Source organism: Telopea speciosissima, unplaced genomic scaffold (assembly GCF_018873765.1).
Source record: "Telopea speciosissima isolate NSW1024214 ecotype Mountain lineage unplaced genomic scaffold, Tspe_v1 Tspe_v1.0462, whole genome shotgun sequence".
Lineage (NCBI taxonomy): Eukaryota > Viridiplantae > Streptophyta > Magnoliopsida > Proteales > Proteaceae > Telopea > Telopea speciosissima.
In genome coordinates, this window is record NW_025317798.1 from 4,167 (window position 1) to 26,199 (window position 22,033).

General features: G+C 37.7%; 1 protein-coding gene and 1 pseudogene across 1 annotated transcript; both read right to left on the reverse strand.

The window, feature by feature from the left end:
* Positions 1-963: 963 nt before the first annotated feature.
* Positions 964-18,168, reverse strand: LOC122648101 (annotated as a pseudogene).
* LOC122648100 lies at positions 16,944-18,286 on the reverse strand. Its single transcript, XM_043841361.1, has one exon. It carries the CDS (start codon positions 18,142-18,144, stop codon positions 16,972-16,974), a length of 1,173 nt encoding a protein of 390 aa, XP_043697296.1. The 5' UTR covers positions 18,145-18,286; the 3' UTR covers positions 16,944-16,971.
* Positions 18,287-22,033: the final 3,747 nt, after the last annotated feature.

Below are 22,033 nucleotides of genomic sequence, written 5' to 3' on the forward strand. Positions count from 1 at the left end.
ACAAAGAAATATTCAGATCTATTTGTCAAATTTCAAACATTTGTGCATTTTACAGTAGGTTTGATGCAGATTTATCACCAAATTGGGCTTCTTTTATTAGGAATAAGTCTAGGGTTGGGATATATATATGTTAGGCCTTTGATCCCAAGGGTTTTCTATGTAATAGGCCACTTTAATGAGCCTAAACTAGGGGTATATAGATTGCATACGGGATTAGCCCAATACTTAGTTTATTTTTATGTTTTATAATTGAACCGGTTCAAATTAGTTGCATCCAATTGGTTCAATTTAAGTGATCATGTGACTTGGTTAAGTGGTCATGTGACAACTTAAGTGGTCATGTGATGTAAGTTGGGCTGGATTAGGACTCGATAAGTCCAGCCATGTTTTGAGTCTATTTCCTTCAGTATTCTAGTTTCCTAGTCAGTTTAAGTTACCTAATAGGTTAGGGATAGGGTTAGGCCATTCCTTTTTAGTGTCTAAGTCTATTTTTGAGTCTTCTATATAAGTTTGTAAGGTAGGCCAGCATTACATACGAATTTTGATTAATAAAAATTCAGCTTTATGCTTGCTGCCTTTGCTCCATCGTGAGTGTGCCTTGTGAGTAATATCAAGGTGAAGGGATTGGTGGATCTCCAATCGACTCCTTGCATCGTGAAGATCGGGAGGGCTGCTACTTATCTCCTTGCATCTTGTAGATCGGGAGACCCCATTGTTCATCTTCAAAGCTGCTGCCAATGAAGATCTCTTCAAATCCAGTAAGTTTGAATCTGAACTTTGTTTAAACCTTCTTCTTCTCACTCCTACCCTAACTAGGATTCCTGCATAACTTCAAATCTGTCCATTAGTTTCAAACCAAACTTTCAGCATACATCCCTTACATCATTATTGACACTCGATCCAAGTTTCATCAAACCCCCACACCCTAAACCCTAGAATCCCCTACTCCTACCTAGGACTACATTAAGGTTCTTTCCACTCGTCCTCAGTTCCATATCCTAGTTCTAGCAGACTAATATTCCCTTTGTATAAATCCAAAATTTGAGGAACTTCTTTCTCATATTTTGTCACAAACTTCTCCAAGAAAAGCTTCTCACTTTCTTTCAACTGATATTCCATTTTAAGACCTTTCTTCACCAGACCTTTCAATATCAATACTCGAAGAACTGAACACCTTGGAATAATTCTCTTCTCCAAGCTAAGCCTAAGAATTTGCGGGTACTTGATGATAACTGCCTGTTCCCAACCCATTTTGTTAACAAAGAAATCCGTATGATTCAATATCCTCTTCTCAAACTGTGCCATGAAATAAGGGTACCTCCTAAATGCCATGAGAATCTCATTCTCAAAAAAACCCCACCTTCGATAAGCCTTCAATTTCAGCTTCCATGTCGATTTGTTCATAGTGGTAAACACATACAGAGCAAGCATACACTGGTATTTTGAAAAGTTGAAACCCATTTGCTTAACCTCCTCAACTATCTTGAAACGACCATATTTAGGTGTCATCGTGGTGGGATAGGAAATTAGTAAACGCACAATTTTCTCTCAAGATTGCAATATTTTGAGCCACATTCTGTATATCACAAGCGATGAGACGGGAATGACGATTTAGACCGATAAAATTCTCCACAGTCCCAACTAAACTCCTTAAAAAATTAAAAGTAGGGATGATTTTGTTTTCTAAGCTAGAAAACAAAATACTTGGGTCTTTGCAGAGTATTTTAGCAAGTTTAGGGCTCGAAACGCCAAGGGAATGGAAGAACTCAAGTTTAGGCAGAAGAGTCTTTGTAGGACTGAACACAAGCAATGATGGACACTTTCTAACGAGACTGGAAAGTTGGGAGTCGCTGAATCCATGGTTTCTGAAGAGGGTAAGAACAGAGTCTGGTCTATCAGAGGATTCAAAACCAACCTTCTTCGATGCAGAAATGGCGGGATTCGGGTGAGAGCCCACATGAGTTGATGAGGTAAGAGACAACGAAAGGGTTCTGATTTCTTGAGGCTTTTGAGGAGATGCACTTGAGAGATAAAGGGTTTTGCAGAAAACCTAGTTGGGTTATTGAATCTTTTATTACAGTTCTCCCTATTGGGACTCTATTGAAGAGGAAACTAAACATTCGGAAATTTACTAATTAGTTCCGACTTATGACTACGAACTTACAGGGTCTTTCAAGAGTGCGGCTGCTGTTTCCACTTTCCATTGCTTTCATCCGCTCTGCAACTTGAGACCAAAGTTCTCGAAGGGTGAATGCTACCTACAGACTGGAGAGTAAAAATTCCATGAAGAAACCCTTTTGGCAACTGCACGCTTCAGGAGATGCTGCAGGTCTCTGTCGAATTTTTTATCCACTGCTGTTCGCTGTACAGTGCAGTTCCCTCATATGGGGTGCAAAATGACGATTTAACCTCCCTCAGACAGTGTTTGTGTTTGGTAATGCAAATAATTCATTTAATTGGAATTGTTGCCGCTTTATAAACTATTATAAACAAAAGATCTCTCCATGGACCGTAATGAGGTTCCACCTATGGGCTATGGGCCTGTACCTGAGTTGGACATTAGTTGGTTATTTCAAATCCTATATATATATATTTAGGCTACCCTTAGTTCTAAGTTCTTATCTCCTTCTCTTTTTTACTTTCCGGCAGTCCTCTGGGAGTTGCGTTGCGAGTATTAGTTGGCTTTTAGGGCCGTTGGGCAAGAGGTAAGACCCAGTTTGCGGTTAATTAGCAACTAAGATCTCCTTCACCCTTTGGTGGATGGAAGTATACCTTAGTTAGGGGGATATGTTCAGATAACTATGAGTAGACTTAGTAGAACCATGTCTTCGAGACTAGTCGGCGACTTCAGTTCGCCAAGTCAAGTAATTAGTAATGAAGTTCTAACAAGTGACCTTGATCAGTCCCTTCAAAACTGGACCTTACCCAAGGTCCCAACCAAAGAAGTTTACAAACAAGAATGGTATAGTTTCACTGAAACTATCAAGACTGTAGAACAAACTATCAATTACTCTCCAGATATGGAAGAGATCCAACTCTTAGACCCTTCAAATCTTAACAAGTTAAAAAAGGATTTTAATTATATCCATATAGGACTTATACAAGTTGCCATCAAACCCTTGCACAGGGAAGGGCTCAACGTAGCCCTCCTGCTTGCACTCAGAGATCAAAGGTTCCTGCAATTTGATGATTCCCTTTTAGGGATAATAGAAACAAGTCTTCACAAAGGCCCAGTTTATTTCAATTGTTACCCAGACATAAATTTATCCTTGAATGATGCAAATCTTCTGGATACCTTAAAAGTTAACATCCTTACAAGTGGTTACAAAATGAAACAAGGTTCTATACCAATTGCCATAATCCATAGAATCCAGTACAAGGCCATGAGAACTTTAAGACCCAAGGCTCTAAGAAGGACTATTAAAGGACAAACCACGTTCATAGAAACGGACTTTGTCCATTCAAGAACAGTTCACCCTAAAACAGTGAGCTGGAAAGACATTAAGTTTCCAACAAAATGGTGTCTCCAGGCACCTTGCCCGAGTCACTTGTTGAACCTAACGATAACGTTGAATCTATAAACCAAGATCGGGACGGAATGGTTACTATAACATTCCAGAGGAAAGATAAACAAATAAAACCAAATCTGAAGAGTTTGAAAAACTCACCAAGTCCCAGTAGAGCTTCAACCTCTAGTTCTCTAACAAGTCTCCACTTAGAAAACCAAAGGTTACAAGAACAAATAAGGTCCTTACATATTCTAGGATTACATACCCAAATTAACGATAATGTCACCCAAGGAATTTATGAACAACGATCCTAACAAGTCTTCTCCATCAAATGAACCAGCTTCACCAACTCAAACCGACATGCAACACGAAGCAAGAGTTGCTGCCATAACAAGAGAAGACTATGAGATAAACAAACCCAAACTCAGAATAGATTTCAATTCACCCAGGAACGCTGAAAAAAGAGAATGGTTTTTTAGCTACTTCTCGAAAGAAAAACAACAAGAAATCAAGAACCTCTGGTATGACAAAATGAGGACCATCAAAGTAGATGTTATGTTCTTTACATATTTAGACATCTATACAAGTAATAACAACATTCCTTATCCCTTTTCTAACATCAATGCCAGCAAGAAGGTGTACCACACCTGGAAATTGGCTGATGACAAGACCATAGAGACAATACACCCTCCTGGTTCAAATGTTAAATTAAAAATTAACAACACGAAAATCTTGGCAACACCTTTTAGATCCATTGAAGGTGTTTCTGATGGGTCCAAGAAAATTATTGAACAAACAAATTACACGAACCAGTATTTACAAACCATAGGAAGTCAACTAATTAGAATAGAGAACTTAGTTCAAAAAGACACTCCTATTGAACCAACGTCTCTAAATCAAGCTAGTACTTCCTCGACAACAACAACTCTGTTCAAACCTTTCACGATTTCGAACAAGAGTTTAAAAAACTTAAATACTCAAGAAAACAGAGATCTAGTAAGCCAAATTTCCACAAGATTACAAAATTTGATTGTCCCTGATACACCTCAAAAGGAAACACAAGGAAGCTCTGCTTCCAATGTGGCAAACATCCAACAAATGGCTTCCTCTGAATCATCCAGTGATGAAGAGGAGCAAGAACAGGTAAATGCTATTACTAGCCCTTACATGAACAATAACTATTATCCAAGACCAACATACCCAGATCTTCAAATTGAACAAAGAAGGGAATTTTCCCAGGCAAATTACCAAAGTGGTACCATCTATGAATGGAACATAGATGGTATGTCAGATTACAATCTGGCTAACAAACTCCAAGAAATGACCATGGTGAGCAATGCTCATCGGATCAAGAACATACCGATCAAGCCATAGCAGAAATAATCATTTTCGGGTTTACAGTCAACTTAAAGGTTGGTGGGATAATGTTCTCACCAAGGAAAAGAATCCATACTAAATGCCATTCAAACTAATGAACAAGGTCTACCAATTATGATAGGAGACCAACCAGTTGAAGATGCTGTAAACACTCTAATTTTTAGTATAACCAAGTATTTTTTAGGAGATCCCACAAGACTCAAGGATAGGTCTTCTGAACAATTATCAAACCTCAAATGTAAAAAATTACACGATTTCAAATGGTATAAAGACACATTCACGACCGAGGTCCCTGACTAGGAAGATGCAAATCTCCCTGTTGGAAAGAAAAATTCCTTCATTGGTTACCCAGTTTATTTTCGGAAAAACTCAAACAAAAATTAAGAGAAGAAAACAATGGGGAAATACCCTATCAAACCCTCACCTATGGTGATCTCATAAGCCTAGTACACAAGGAAGGATTAGCCTTATGCATGGATATCAAACTTAGAAAACAAATTAGAAAAGAATCAAAATCCTACAAACAAGAATTGGGGATTACGTGAGCGGTTTGGTTTCGATTCAAAAATCATTGCTCAAAAGAAACATAAAAGCCATAGGCATAACAGGAAAAATAGATATTCAAGTAAGTACAAGACAAGAAAAGAACCGGATAAAAATTTAGACAATAAATCTAGCCCAAAGAAACAGAGACCTTACAAAAGAACTTTCCAAAAATCAAGACCAACTCAAAACACCAAGACAAGTTGTTATTTGTAGTAAACCAGGCCACATAGCCAAATCTTGTAGACTAGCAAAAAGATCAACTCACTCATAATGCCCGATGATACCAAAATCCAACTCTTAGCCGATTTGGGTCAAAACAGTTAGAGAGTGAAAGCGAAACCCAAGAAAATGAGTTAAACCAAATTGAGTCAAACAGTGATAGTGATGAACAGGCTTCTCCTTGTAATTGTAGCCAAGGAGTTTTCTGCAAAAATTGTGATGATTCAGAATCATCAAAATCTATAAACATGATACAATCAAGTTCGGGACTTAAAACCTTTAACAAACCAGAAGAATTTCTCAACTTTGTTGATCAAATCAAAGATAAACATACCAAGACTTTATACCTTCAACATGCCCAAGAACTCTTACAACAGGTCTCATCAACAAAACCCCAAACTAAGGCAACCCCTTATAACATAAAGAATATTTATAAGAAGTTTGACAAAACTCCTACTTCTTCTCAAAATCCGGATCAAGTTAAAATTGCAGTTTAGAAGCTACTACAAATGATCTAAAGACCGAAATAAAAATATAAAAGGGACATAGCAAGTTTAAAGAAGTTTCAGCAAAAAATCGAATTAGAAGAAGAAGAAGACAACAGTATACAAACTTTACCAAACAGTAATGAAGATTTTGTTGATATTATTAACAAAGTCAAATGCCAACAGTGGTATGTCAATATTACTATTGTCATATCATCAGCCCATAAGATCAGCACTATAGCCCTGGTTGACTCAGGAGCACAAATGAACTGCATACAAGAAGGGTTAATCCCAACCCAATATTTTGAAAAGACAACTCAAAAATTAACAGGAGCAAATGGCTCAAGACTAAACGTAAATTATAAATTATCGACGTTCACATCCGCAACCAAGGAGTTTGCTTAAAACAAGTTTTCATATTAGTAAAAGACCTTAACATCGAAGTTATTCTAGGACAACCTTTCCTAGAACTCATAAAACCTTTCAATTTGTTTGGATCAAGGAATTACAACAACTATCCTAGGTAAACAAGTCCATTTCCAGTTCTTTGAACAAGCCAGAACAAAAGAAATAGACCTGCTCAAAACAGTAGCCATTTCAGAGCAGACAACTATAAGTCAAATTCAAAGTAAACAAAAACATCTACAATATCTAAAACAAGAAGTCAACCATAGGACTATTGAACAAAAACTCCAAGAAAGAACGGTTCAAAAACAAATTTCTAATACCAAGGCCCAAATTGAGAAGGAACTGCGTTGAGTTTCCGATGCCTTTTGGCAAGACATAGGCACATTGTTCATCTTCCCATGAACCAAGCTTTTGGATAAGGATATCCCTACAAAAGCCAGGCCTATTCAAATGACCCAAGAACTACAAGAAGTTTGTAAAAAGAAATTCAAGACCTCCTTAATAAAAATCTAATCAAGAAAAGCAAGTCACCTGGAGTTGCGGCTTTCTACGTTAATAAGAATTGAAATAGAAAGAGGAACACCCGGACTTGTCATAAACTACAAACCTCTAAATGAAGCATTACTGATGGATTAGATATCCTATACCAAATAAAAAGAATTACTTCAAAGACTTTACCAAGCCACAATCTTCTCAAAGTTTGACCTCAAGTGCGGATATTGGCAAATCCAAATCCACAAAGAAGACCGTTACAAAACGGCTTTCACCGCACCATTTGGGCATTATGAATGGAGCGTAATGCCCTTTGGTTTAAAAATGCCCCTAGTGAATTCCAAAACATTATGAGCGACATCCCTAAACCCATACGGCGATTCATAATAGTCTATATTGATGATGTTCTAGTCTTTTCCAAATCCATTGAACAACACTTCAAACATCTTAGGAGCTTCTTCCACACCATGAAAAAGCAGTGGTTTAGTTCTTTCCCAGGAAAAGATGGAGTTATTCCAAACCAAGGTTAGATTCTTAGGGCATTACATTTACCAAAACCAAGTCATCCCTATAGAAAGATCTATAGCTTTTGCAGATAAATTCCCTGACCAAATCCTAGACAAAAACAATTACAGAGGTTCTAGGAAGCCTAAATTACGTCAGAGATTTCATCCCTCAAATTAGCCAATTATGTAAAGATCTTTACTCTAGGCTCAAGAAAAACCAAGCCCGTGGACTTCAAACCATACAAAGCGATTCAAGATATTAAAAAATTAGTCGAGGAAATCCCTTGTCTAAAACTTGCAGATCTGCGCACTTTTCGAGATAGTTGAGACGATGCCTCGAACTTGGATACGGAGGTATCCTTAAACAAGTCCAAGATGATAAAGAACAATTAGTCGGTTTGCTTCAGGAGTTTGGAACCCATTGACAAAATTATAGTACCATTAAAAAGAAATCCTTTCAGTAGTTCTTTGCATCCAAAAATTTCAAAGCGATCTTCTAAACAAGAAATTTTTAGTAAGAGTTGATTACTGATAGTGAAAACAAGTTTTGAAAAATGATGTTCAAAATATTGCTTCAAAACAGATTTTTGCAAGATGGCAAGCCCTTTTATCGAGTTTTGATTTTGACATAACTTACATAAAAGGAGAAATGAATTCTATTCCGATTTCTTGACCCGTGAATTCTTGCAGGTCCTAAAAGCGATTTATTATCATGGCCCAAAGGAGCCCCCAAACCAAGCATAAAATCAAAGGGTTCCTATGCCAAACCTACTTCTTAAATCAACTAATCAAAGTGTCCCCTTCCAAAACAGTGTTGAAAGTGTTCCTTCACCCAAGTCGTGGCTAGTCAGTCCACTCAAATAGTTCCTAACACAAGGTCATCTCAAGACTCTCTAGACCAAGCTCCTCCACTGTGTCCAAACCAGCTTTCTTCCCAAAACTTACCCAAGAGTCAGTATATCCTCAAACAAGCCCATCAAGACATTTTTGCCCTTGATGACGATTATACTAAAGGCGCAACACGCTTTGTGGAAGTAGCAAAAGGGCTTTTTTCCAAGGTTGGGATTTCTATTCCCAAATAGTTCAAAAAGTCAAGAATTCTATGAGTTCATCCTCGTTGATACGGATTCTATACGTATCAAACAAAATTTCGACAAAATTGATCCTAGTCCGGTTACCCATACTTGAGTAACCATTTTACAAATTATCGTTCAAAAGATTGGGGTACACATCCCCTCTCTACAAAGAGGTTCTCTCAAAACTATTCCCGGGAATACCACTATTTTGACTACATGGATGCTTGGCACCATGCTTTCTGTTTCAAAATAGCAAGAACCAACATTCCTGGTTCTTTTGTTTCGACTTCAAGTTCTCGACCCAATTCCAAATTGGTTCCCTCGTTGGTGGGCCGCCTTTGGGCCAATTAGTGACATTTTGCGGACAGTGTTCGATGCTTTAAGCATTTATCAGACACCGAACAAATTCCTGAACAACCGGATCTCCTGAGGTTCTTCATCCATTGCGTCGGCTTGGATCGTTTATTGGGAGTATGCAATTGGACAATCAGAAGGCCCCGGTTGCTCTACCCTTTCTCTACAAAGAAACTTGAGTCAAGTGGTGGGACAAGTGTGATCCGAGAAGGTGTACCCCTGAGGCCCTTACTCAATCCTCACAAAGCCAAAACTCAAGCGGCCCTCACTGAAGGATCGGACAAATCCGATGTGATGAGACGCCTCGAAGCTAAAAGCAAACAAGTGAGATCGAGGCCCGGTGGCTGCCTCGATCTTGAAGAAGAAAAAGAAGAAACCGGTTCAAGTGTTGGGTCCATTGACCCCACCTCCATAAGGTCAATATGCCCAAGATCAAATGATGGGTGGACCTCATCACCCAACAGCTTCTCTTCAACAAGGTCCACTGGAAGGTCCGTAAGCCAAACATCAAAAAGAGTGGGCCTGTAAGCCCGTGGGTTAGTCTCCAAACCACGATATTGGAGAATCGCCGCCATGCGACATCATAAAAATGGCTCAAAAATGACACGCGTGGTTGTATCAAAAGTCGTGTCCTCACTATCTCTCGGTCCTAGATAGTCAAGCCACCACTGGGCCCATTCAAATACGGTGAACCATCTAAACCAAACCAATGAGGAAAACAGTGTTTCGACACGTGGAATGCCTCGGTGCGGTTTTGAAGCTTTTCAAAGATTCCAAGTTCTACCAACAAAGTGGTGAATAGTAAATTTGACTTTTTTTGTAGCACTACGGACCCAAAGCGCTTTGGCGCCTCTGCCTCCAAAGTCGAGACTCGGGCCCACGCCCACATGCGCTACGCTCTACCAAAGATGCCTTGAGATAAGGTTTGCTTTCGGTGGAAAAGTAAAGCGACCAAAGCCTCAAGCTCTATAAGACCCTCGTCTTCTCCATAGAGAAGGAGGAGAATCTCGAAGAGAAAAAAGAAAGCACGCAGCATTGCTGTAGCTCGACTCTTGAGTTCTTACACCAAGTTACTTCAAGTATTTTTAATTTTATTTCTTGAAGTGTAACCAAGTTTATTTCATCAAGTGTTCTTGTTTGTAACTAAGTTTCATAAGTGTTCGTCAAGTCGTAGCAAGTTTAAGCCTTTATCTCAGGCTTAAGTTTCCTTGAAGTAAACGTAAGTGAATAGTTTTCTTAAGCTTTCTTGAGAGTCCTGTATATCAAGAGTGTAATTCAAATTCTCCTAGTAATATAAAATTCAAGATTTTAATTCTCTTTTATCTTCAAATATTGGCGCTCGTGCCCTTGCTCTTGAAGGCTACTGCAAAGCAGTAGACCGCCGAGGTTACCCCTCCGAGTGCCGCGACCGGTTCAAATTAAGGACTGCAGCACCTGCTAAGCACACACAAGTTTTATTTCCGCTGACCTCTTTCAAGTTTTCACTTGCATATTTATTTCATTACTGCATATTTTATTTGGTATCCTGAGAAACCTACTTATATATATATATATATATATATATATATATTTATTCTTTTATTTAATATAATAATTAGTGATTGAATTGCAGTGTTTTCCTTAATTGGAGGGATCGATTAGGAAGTCGCTTATTGATGGAGTCTAGGAGAGTTCAAGGAATAAAAATATGTGATGTATCTAGTAGAGGGGATGAAGAATTATTTATTGTATTTGTTGTGATTCTTCTTCCTGTTGCATCATCTGGTATCAGAGTAACAATTGTGGCCTGAAGAACTAGATCACAATTGAATAGAAGAATGGAGGAGGTTATCCACCAACTCCGAGAAAACTTTAAGAAACAGGTGGAAACTTTGAACGAGCTTCGGGCATCTTATTTCGTTCTTCGATCTCGATTTCAGCATAACATCAAGTTGTAGACCAACAATATGGGATTTATTGTATCATTTCATGATGTAACATATTTTAGCTAGGTTGGGATCAATAATATCCATATATAGAGAGAGATAACCAGGTTCACTGATTTTAAGACATCCCATCAGACAATAGTAGTTGATCAAGCTTAGAACCAAATAAACAAAAAGAGATTTTCTTTATCCTTCTCTTTATTTTTTTAGTTTTGAGTATACATATATATACATACATAGAAGTACCAAGCTTATTGAAGGTTAAGATATCCTAGTGGACAATAGCAAAAGGTTAATCCAAATAAAATAGACACTTCCCAACCCATTTTGTTAACAAAGAAATCCATATGGTTCAATATCTTCTTCTCAAACAGTACCATAAACCAAGGGTATCGGCCTCCTAAATGCCATGAGAATCTCTTTTTCAGAAAAATGAGAAGATATAAAGCTTAAAAGAACTAGGTCATGAAAAAGATTACAATGAAATTAGTAACAATCAGCCAGGCGAGAAAACAAGGAGTGAGACCATTTAATAGAAGATCTTACAATCATAGCAACAAATTTTAAAGAAGAGTAGTTATCTTGTTATTATTTCTTCTGGTAATAAAAAAAGAGTGGATATGTATGATTTCCTGTAAAAATCACAACATAGATATGAGTAATCCGTTTTTACGATTCTTTTAATCTGGATTGTTTATTCTACCTGAAGTTAAGAGAGTGCACAATAATAGCTAGACTACTTAGTACACATCCATCGAGGGGTATTTGATTGAATTTAACATGGTGTGGCTAGATTCATCTCCTCTCCATCCGACAATCGGAATGGATATATCATTTGTCTTTGTTTTTTAGGTATGAGAGTCACAACTATTTTTTATTTTTTTTGGACACATCATGTCATGGTAGAAGAAAAGATGTCTTATGCTTTTTGGAAAACTTAGAGATTCTTGTGACAATAATAATTTACCTTTAAAATTAATGTACATTATTATAAAATGAAATAGGGACAAGAGAATGTTACCTGGTCGCATGACCCCTGTGCCAACGTGGTGGCCAATGCAAGCGTATGCACAAGCATCTTGGGGGATGGGATTTCCGTCTTTCCATGGGGTGGGGCAGTCATTTCGCCCCTATCCCACGTGACCAATTAGCGTTCTTTTCCCCCAATGAAAGAATACTAAACAAATATATGGGGGAATGTTTTCTGTTCGGGAGCGTACCCTACACCCCCAAACCCCTTTGTGTCTATCCCGTCCCCTATGTAATGACCTCCTCCCTCCCCCCTCTTTTAATTAGGGAAAATTACTTAGATCCACTAGATAAGAATGGAAATTACAAGATAAGTAGGTTTCAAATTTGTTTTACATCCTTCTATTTTAAAAAAATTTACTTAATCCCCAAAGTAGGTTAGTACTCATGCCACGTTAGAATAAACTAAAAGAAAACTTCCAAAATTTTCCAAACCTAATTTAACTGTTTTAAAAACTGTGAAATCCGATAAAAGTGCACCTTAATTGTAGGAGTGGAAATCAAAGCGGTTATTATCCCCTAAAAAAAATAAATACAAAGCTATTGCATCGAATCCAAAGGGAAGTACATCTTAATTGTCAGAATAGAAAACAATAGAAACATATTAAAGAAAAAATAAAAAAGCGGATGGTTCACCCACCATCCTAAGGTTTTCGTATGCTCCAAAATACCCTCTCAATACCTATTCCCACCCTGCAACCTGCGGTGAATGAGATCTCATTCACAGTTGGTGAAAGGAAACTCGGTCATTAAAAAAAAAAACAAAAGTGAGAAACAATAAAAAAAAAATTAAAATAAAAACAGGTAGAGAAAGTTGTGCGCGCCCCTTACCTCCTATTTTCCCCATTATGGTTTAAAATTACAACAAATTTTTTGGCAATTTTGGAAGTTTACTTTTATTTTATTCTTACATGGCTTGACCATTAACTAACTTTGGGGATTAAGTAAATCTTTTCAAAATGGAAAGTAGTAGATGTAAAACAAATTTGAAATCTACTTATCTTATAATTTCTGTGCTTATCTAGTAGATCTAAGAAATTGTCGCTATTAATTATACCAAAGTTGTGAGTGGGTGTTTCCTGTCAGTATAGCAAACGCTCCAAGATAGGAAACACTTTCCCACAATATATAACATATTAAACATATATTAACGAGGTACGTGGGGGGAAAATTGAAAAAAAATCCTAGAAAATATATTAGGTGATGTAACAAATCAATATCTTAAGCATGCAACACTCTCAAACATTAAGCAATAGGGAAATATATAGTTTAATTAATTTAACCATGAAATATCATGTTTATTCTATTATTTTTTTCTCAAATTTTATTAGGTAGGAAAATGGGGAAAAAATCAGGATTTTTATGTTCTTCCACACTTCTCAATGATTTTGGCAAAACAAATCATCAAACACATGAAGTAATCAACTTAACTTGTAGGTTTAGGATAAACACATATTCATCCAATTCACACCGAAATAAACATAAAGGGGGGGGGGGGGGAAATCGAGCTTTACCTTGGGCTACACAAAAACTCTCTCAAATCCAAAAAAATCCCTCTTTAGATCTCCAAAATCCAATGTTTTTGGTCAATTTAGACGCTATGGGTTAGTAGATCGGAAAAAGGTATCCCTCCTCCCCAAGTATGATGCTCTGCCTTGGACAAATTGCTTAGAAGTATTCTAAAAAATGTAAGTCACTGGCTTGTGTTGGGTATTTAAGTTGCAAAGGGGAAAAAATTATAATTCTAGGTAAAAATTATGTTAAAAAAGATGAATTATTATTGTTAAAAAGGTCAGTAATTTTTTTCAAATATTGCAAAGCATCTATTCTGCCATGTAGACAGATGATATGTCTATTCCGACCGTTGGATAGACAGTACAAGGTTTAGATTAGCCACTTTTCAAGTTTCAAAGCTTAATTTAATCAAACACCCCTTTTTGTATCGGTACACAACTCGTGTATGTCCATGCATGTGTATCAATACTCTAGACATTATTGTGCACTCTCCTAAACTTTGAGAGGGATTTGTCACCATAGATTATATGTCTTGTGATTTTCAGAAACATCACCTTCCATTGTTATATGTATAACTACCCAAAAAAATTATAGGTGAAAGCAATATAAAAAGAGAAAAAAAAATTTTATTCTCACAGCCCACTTCATTAGCTTGTCAAAAGTGGCACTACCTCACGTGCCATGTGGAATTAAGAAATTTCAATTTTAACATTTGGATAGATAGTAAATAATCTAGATTAACTACATGTCATATTTCAAAGCCTAATTCAAACAAATACGCTCCTATGTATTGGCATGCATCTTCATATATGTCCGAGCATGCCTATGATACTTTGACCACTCTATGAAATCTCCCATAATCTCCTACCCAAAAAAATAAAATAAAAAAATAACCTCCCATAGTCCTAAATTTTCAAAGCTTTATATTATCACTTGACAAACTTAATGTTGAACTGAAAATTTACATGTGAGCAAGTGACCTTGGGGTTTGTTTACATGTCCATAAAATTTGATCCCATCCGATCTTTGAGTTATTTAAGAAACATTGCCCTATATGGCATAGTATTTCACTTGATTTTTTTTTAATTGCATGACCACTACATTGAAGCAAACATAGTCATACTTTACAAAGTCAATTTAATTTCTTAAATAGTTGATATCTGTTATTACCCTATATGGCATAGTATTTCACTTAATTATTATGTTACAATCCTATTTAACCCTACATGATTATATCTGTTCAATGCCAATAATATAAATTGCAAGCTACCGGAAGAATCAATGATTTATCAGAATTTTTTTTAATCAAATTACTTTACTTCTGAATTGGCTTATGAGAGAAGGCCAAGATACTTTGGATTTATTTACCTTTTAACGAGGTTATTTCAAATTTTTGCATCAGATTCATGTTCTTGAATTCCTTGAATTTTGGTTGTGACATGCCTGATGATTTTAGCTCTCTATTTTTCATAGAAAAATTAAGATCTTTTAATAAATCATTCAGGTCCCAAAAAACAAGGAGATATGGAAGAGATGCCATTGAAATTGTAGTTTTAATTATCTTTGAGATTGGAGAGGAAGAGAAATTCTTTTATCCCTTTTTTCTGTATTCTCAATTTTCAACTTGCTAGTATCCCCCCCAAAAAAAAATTATTCTCAACTTGCTTTGGCTGTATTCTGTATGTTCAAATTTGTTACATTTATTTTAATCCGTTTGTTATCTTTCTATCATTGCAACTCTGTTTTGAACAAGACTTCTCCAAAAGAGATCATTTATGCCAATTTGTGGGTTTGATTGTTTAGCTCAAGTCACATGCCTAGCTGTATCTAGCTTTAGTGGGCCATGCTCATGAGTAATAACTTGTTAGGAGGATTAAGAATTAGCATGGGGTTGTCTTGGAGAATCTCATAGGTTATCCTCATTGTAGTGAGTTCTGTTTCCTATTGCTAGTATTCATCCCTCTGATTTTTTATTTTTTTTTTTTGATTTGTTTTGCTTCTACATGGCATCTGATGTTTCAGTCCTAAGTCTAGAGAACAAAATGGTTATAGAAACTGTAGAAATGGGAAAATTTGATATTGACTAAGCAAGCTTGGTTATTTGAAATGAATTATGTAACTTAAGGTCTTACAAGAACAAGAAGATCTTGTTGGTTGCATCATTGTATTTTTTATGTTTCTTGGATATCCATCTGTAGGTTATACAATTTCTCATAGAAATGTCTAGCCATATTCTAAAGATGAAAATATTGGATTTATTGTCTCACATAACAAATTTTCTCAAAAAGGATAATTCTACAACAATGATTCATCATCCAATTAGTTTCCTTCCCCTCTTTGCATTTATCCAGGGAGAAAATTTGCTGCATTTCCATGAAAAGGCAAATGTATAATTTTACTGTTATTTCCAATGGCACCAAAATCTCATCAAGCACAAAGGAACTTTTCACCTTTTGTTTGGAAGAGAACTCTGAAAACCACTAAGTAGAGCAGTCAACTGATTGATACCTGATTAGAACCATCCTGAACATGGTTCATGTATTCCAAAATATAGGTAACCAAGCTCAGTGATTTTAAGACATTCCACCAGTCTATAGCAGTTGGTCCATTCAAATCTAGAATAATAAAATCTCTCTGCAAAAAAGTAATTAAAATCAATGGTTTCAAACAGAAAAACATGTTTAAGGCAAATTCTACAAAATTCATTGAAAGGAAAAGGCTTTGAATCGATATAATCATCCTTTTAGGTCTTCTGACATTTATAGGATATACTGCTTTTCAAAGTTTAATTCAATAACAAGCATTTTTATCATCGAAACTGCATCAACTTTCAGTACTAAGACACTACAGCTTCGGCACCACAAGTTAAGAACCAAAAACTTTTTTTTTCGTTCTCTATTCTTTTTTATCAGTTCTACAAATAAGCATAACCAATTTATCAAATCATTGACATTAAGCAGCCTTTTTAATAAAAGAAAACCTATCAACACACATAAATGCTTAGAAAGTGACATCCTAAAACCAAATTTACAAATTTAATGCCCCAAGAATACAATTTTACTTGCTATTCACCTTCTAAGTTTTGCGTAAATTGAAGTTAAACTGTAAATCTGGGACTAGCTCCTAAAGTAACCACAACCACCAAAATGACCAAGCAACAGATAAGTGCCTCCCTGCTGAGCTCAAAACAGTTCACCCAAGGCATGGAAGCTCGACAATCAAATTTCTAGTAACCTATACTGAATCAATAACCTTACTAGTTGCACATAATAGCTTGTATACAGTCTCCGTATAGACCTTGAGACTTGAAGCAAACCAAGTTTAAGATATCCTACTAGAAAACAGTAAACAGGTCCATTCAAATTTAGACAAATCAATATCTCTCTTAGAAACAACAAAGTAGCTGTATTGTCAACAATTGACGGATTTGAGATTCATTGAGACTAAAGAGTTAACAAGGAGAGAGAATAACACAGAAACATTAATATTTACCTCATCAAAATAATTTGAGCACTTTACAATAGGTTTTCTCAACCCACTTCCTCAATTCCATCTCCTAGTCCTAGCAGACTAGTATTTCCTTTGTATAAATCCAAAAGGTGAGGAACTTCTTTCTCATATATTTTCACAAAATTTTCCAAGAAATGCTTCTCACTCTTTATCAACAGATGTCCCATTTTAAGATCTTCCTTCACCAAACCTTTCAATATCAATACTTGTAAAACTGAACACCTTGGAAGAATCCTCTTCTCCAAGCTAAGCGCAAGAAGTTGCGGGCGCATGATGATAACTTCCCGTTCCCAACCCATTTTGTTAACAAAGAAATTCATATGGCTCATTATCTTCTTCTCAGACGCTGTCATAAAAGAAGGGTACCTCCTAAATGCCAAGAGAATCTCATTCTCAGAAAAACCCCACCTTCGATAAGCCTCCAATTTCTGCTTCCATGTCGATTTTTTCATTGATGTAAACACAGATAGAGCTCTCATAAACGTGTATTTTGAAAGGTCGAAATCCATTTGCTTAATCTCCTCAACCATCTCTTTGAACAGATTATTTTTAGGTGTCAACGATGTGGGATAGTAAGTTAGTAAACGCAGGATAATGGACTCCGTTACTCCATTTTCTCTCAAGATTGCAATATTTCGAGCCACAGTCTGTATATCACAATTGATGAAACGAGCTTCACGTTTTAGACCAATAACAACATTCTCCAGAGTCCCAACTAAACTCTTCCAGAAATTAAAAGCAGGGATAATTTTGTTTTCTAAGCTACGGAACAAGAACTTTGAATCTTTGAAGAGGATTTTGGCAATGTTAGGGCTCGAAACGCCCAAGGAATGGAAGAACTCAAGTTTAGGGAGAAGGGTGTTTGTAGGACTGGCAACGAGCAATAATGGATACTTTCTAATGAGTCTGGAAATCTGGGCTTCGGTGAATCCATGGTTTCTAAAGAGGGTAAGAACGGAATCTGGTCCATCAGAGGATTCAAAACCAACCTTCTTGGATGCAGAGATGGCAGCTGCGGGTGAGAGCCCACATGAGCGGATGAGGTAAGAGACCACGAAAGGGTTCTGATTTCTTGAGGCTTTTGAGGAAATGTATTTGAGAGATGCAGGGTTTTGCAGAAAACCCAGTTGGGTAGTTGAATCTCTTATTAAGGTTCTCCCTATTGGGACTATTTTGAAGAGGAAACTTAACATTCGGAAAAGTACTAAAAGCGCAATTAGTTCTGACTAGGAACTTACGGAGGGTTCTTCCCAGAGCGCGGCTTCTGTTTCCATTGCTTTCATCTGTTCTGCAACTTGAGACCAAAGTTCTCTATGAGAAGCCTTTTAGCAAGTGGCGCTTTGGAGAACCAGCAGGTCTGTTTGGCAATGAACAGAAATCTTATGACTGAGTTATTGGAGCTTTTAAATCGACGTCACCATGGACCATAATTTTTTGGGAAAATTACATCCGCCTCCCCTGTACTTTGACCTAATTATACGTTCTTCCCCTTGATTTTCCCACCTTACATATCCCTCCCCTCTACTTTAAAAATAATTACTATTACACCCCTGTCGTTACTGTCCGTCTGTTAAATGCTGATGTGGCATAGTAAAAATTTTCATAATCCCCAAACTAACCCTGATCCTTGTGAGATGACTCAGTTACCCTTTTGATTTAATCCCCACACTAACCTTTGATCCATGTAAATAGACCCTTTTACCCTTCTTCTTCTTCCTCCTCTTCCTGCTCCTCCAATCCCGACCTTCTCCTGCAAACTCCGGCGAGAACAAAAATGGAGTACCTCCATCTCTTCCTCTCCACTTCACTAAACCCTAACGGTAGGTAACCTAGCTAAACCTTCTCCTCCACTGTTGATCTTCTTTTTCTTTTCTTCTCCATCATCTTCTTCTTCCTTCCACCAACCGATATGTCCTTCGAGCTTGTGGTGTTATAAACCAGAAACCCTACTTGAGGCTCCCATGGATAGTTAGAATCGTTGTTTCGTAGGTTTCGAATCATATGATCCATCAGGGAACATCGTTTCGTCATCGGGATAGCTGGTTCTTCGGGTTTCTTATTCTACGATTCCAGATCACAAAGCCCTAATTTTTCTACTGTTTCCCCCCTCCCCCTCTCTTCTTCTTCACATATCTTTTGGAAATTTTCTCCTTGATAGCGTTATCGATTTTAACACTCCACTATGGAATTAGGTTTTCAGTTCTCCTGTAAACCAATTCTCCGCAAACCCAGAGAGAATCAATATAAAGAAAAAAAAGAAAAAATCACTCCTGCGACTCAAAACCCATCTCTACGTTTTCTATCTCTTCATCTAAAACCATTCAACCTGCAAAAAAACAAAGGGTAATTTCAACATGGAGAAACCCATCTCTGCGTTTTCTATCTCTTCAGTGAAAAGGTTACAATGGTTGTAGTAACGAACAACATGGAGAAACTTTTGATTTTTCAGTTGCAAAAGAACCAGTGTTGGATTAAAAAAAAAAAAACATTTACATACAATTCCACTCTCGATTTTTTGTTCAAAACTAAAGAAGCGAGAAATAAAAAAAAAATTTTGGGGAAAAAAAGTCCCATTTGAACCGGCGACGCCCAAATTGAGGTATCAAACAACTTTCGGCGCAGGCGGGAGATTCAGGTCAAAATCGAATCTCCTAGGAGAACTCTGTGGGTGGTGGCTGAAATCGACGATCGGGGACGAGTCGAATCGCTCCTGACCCCAAGACCAAGAAGCCTGGAAATCGCAGCACTGGGTCCAACCTCGGACGGTGAAGGTTCATGCCCATGTTCTCCGACCTCTGTTTTTATCAGACTACTACAATGATACCAAAGGAGAACGGCGGACAAGAAAAATCACCTATATTTAAGAAATTAAACGGCGGTGGAGGTGGCGGTCTTCCAAAGCCATATGCAAATCGAAGCAACTTGCTTGTGCCCTCTATTTTTCCCCTTTGGACCACATTCGCAACCAATCGAAACAATGGAATGAGTTTGATCTATAGAAGGTGTTTCCAGGTTTTCGGTGCAAGCTCTCATGAAACCATATTTTTGGATCCTTAAATATGAGCTTTCTGTTTGGCCATTAATTAGTTAATATCAAATTTGAGTTTCATTGGCAGGTTAGACCCTCGTATATCACCATCCACGGTGACGGTGGTGATGGTGTTGGCGGTGGAGGAGGAAGAGGAGGCAGCGGCAATATTGGTGGAGGTGGTATTGGTGGTGCTGGCGGTGGAGGAGGAAAGAAAGAGGTGTTTTAGGTTGAAGATGATGAAAAGGGTAGAATAGGAAATGCAGTTTTAATTTGTTAGTAAAGGGTAATACTGTCTTTTCAAACTATTAACTAACAGCACTCTAACACCGTCAGCCATAAGGGGTCAAAATGTAAGGTGGGAAAATCAAGGGGAGGAACGTGTAATTAGGCCAAAGTACAAGGGAGGCGGATGTAATTTTCCCTAATTTTTTGGGGAAAAATGACCGGATTACACAAAAGCAGGTTTAGTTATACAAAATAAACCACTGATTGATTCAGTTAACAAAAATACACTACTGTGGGTTTGGGTTTACAAAACTATCCAAAATAATATTTCTCTCACAAATAAAACTGTCTTGTGACAATTTTACCCCACCTCCTCTTCTCTGGTCACCGATCACAGATCTTCGCCCACACGCCCCAACCCCCTGTTGCACCACAGTCCACCCCAATTTGGATCCTCTACTGCTGAGCGACCCCTACCCCGTCCTGCCATGCTACGTAGACACAACAAGGCAAGAAATTACCGCCTTACCCCTGCCCAAGCGTCTTGCCCAAGTGGGGGTATAGCGGTCATTTCTGCCTTCTTATCGTGTCTCGTAGCACAAGAGACAAGGTAGCTCAAAAGAGAGGATCGGATCCCAATCCACCCCACCTGCCCCTACCCCATTTGTCTTCTTCCTGCAATCCTCTTTTCTTTTTTGTTTGGTAAAAGCTTCTTCCTTCTTCCTGCAATCTTGATTCCTCTCCGATAGTTGTCTTGAAGCAGAGTGCAATGGTAGGAGAGGTGGAACCACGTCACATTGTGCGACGACGGCGAGTTGTATAGGATACTCAGGGTGGGGGCGTGGACCATGCCGGTTTGGGATGGTGGACAGGCAAACACACCCCAAGCGGGGGTTGTGGGTCATGCCGATCAGGTGTGGCAGATAGGCACAAACAATGGTAGAGTTTGTAAAGTCGACAATAACACTAGTCTTCTTCAGAGTGGCATGTAAAATCCAAGTCAAGGTGGAGATTGTTGGGTTTGAGTGTGTCTTGTATTTTGCGGGTCCACATAAATGTAATTGGTCCGTATTTGTAACTGGGATGGGTTTTGGGTCCATTACATGTAAGGAGGTAAAATTGTACTTGTGTGGGGATTAGGGTTTTAGGTTTCCCTATATATTCTTTGTGTGGAAAACCCTGACAACAAACAAAGGAGAATACTTTGTGAGGTGGAGAGTAGTGTAGAGAGTTTTTTAGGAAATAGTGGAAATTTTCTGGTTCTCTCAGGTGGATTTAGGAAATCTTGCCGAACCAAGGTAAATTCTTTGCATTGTATGTGATTGTTCATTTGGGTTCTTCCTCGTGGTTGTGCATTAGTCCCCAACACACTCTTGATCCTAATATTTTTATAAGGAAAATGAATAAGAAATAATTGGCCGTATCATATAGGTTGATCTAATTCCGTTCAGGTGACTATCAATACGAAGCATCTAGACTTGAAACGCACTTAGACTTAGTCCCCTATGAAATGACCGTCCTGCCCCATGAAAAGTAGAAATCCTGCTACTATTGATGCTTCCACATGCACTCCCATTGGTTCTCATGCTAGCACAGGAGCCACACTCTTGGATAGAAAACTCTCCTCCATAACATATAGTTATCAAATGGAAAAAGGTTCTCAAGCCGCTGGGGCAGACTATACTAACACCTCTGAGGGACTATCTCTCTCATGCTCGTATGAAATGATCTTGCTGCCCTCGAATATGTTCAAAATTTACTTGTAAGAGTTATTAAACAGGTTACCTCAATAAGAGGGTTCATTATCTGATTATCAGCAAAAGAGA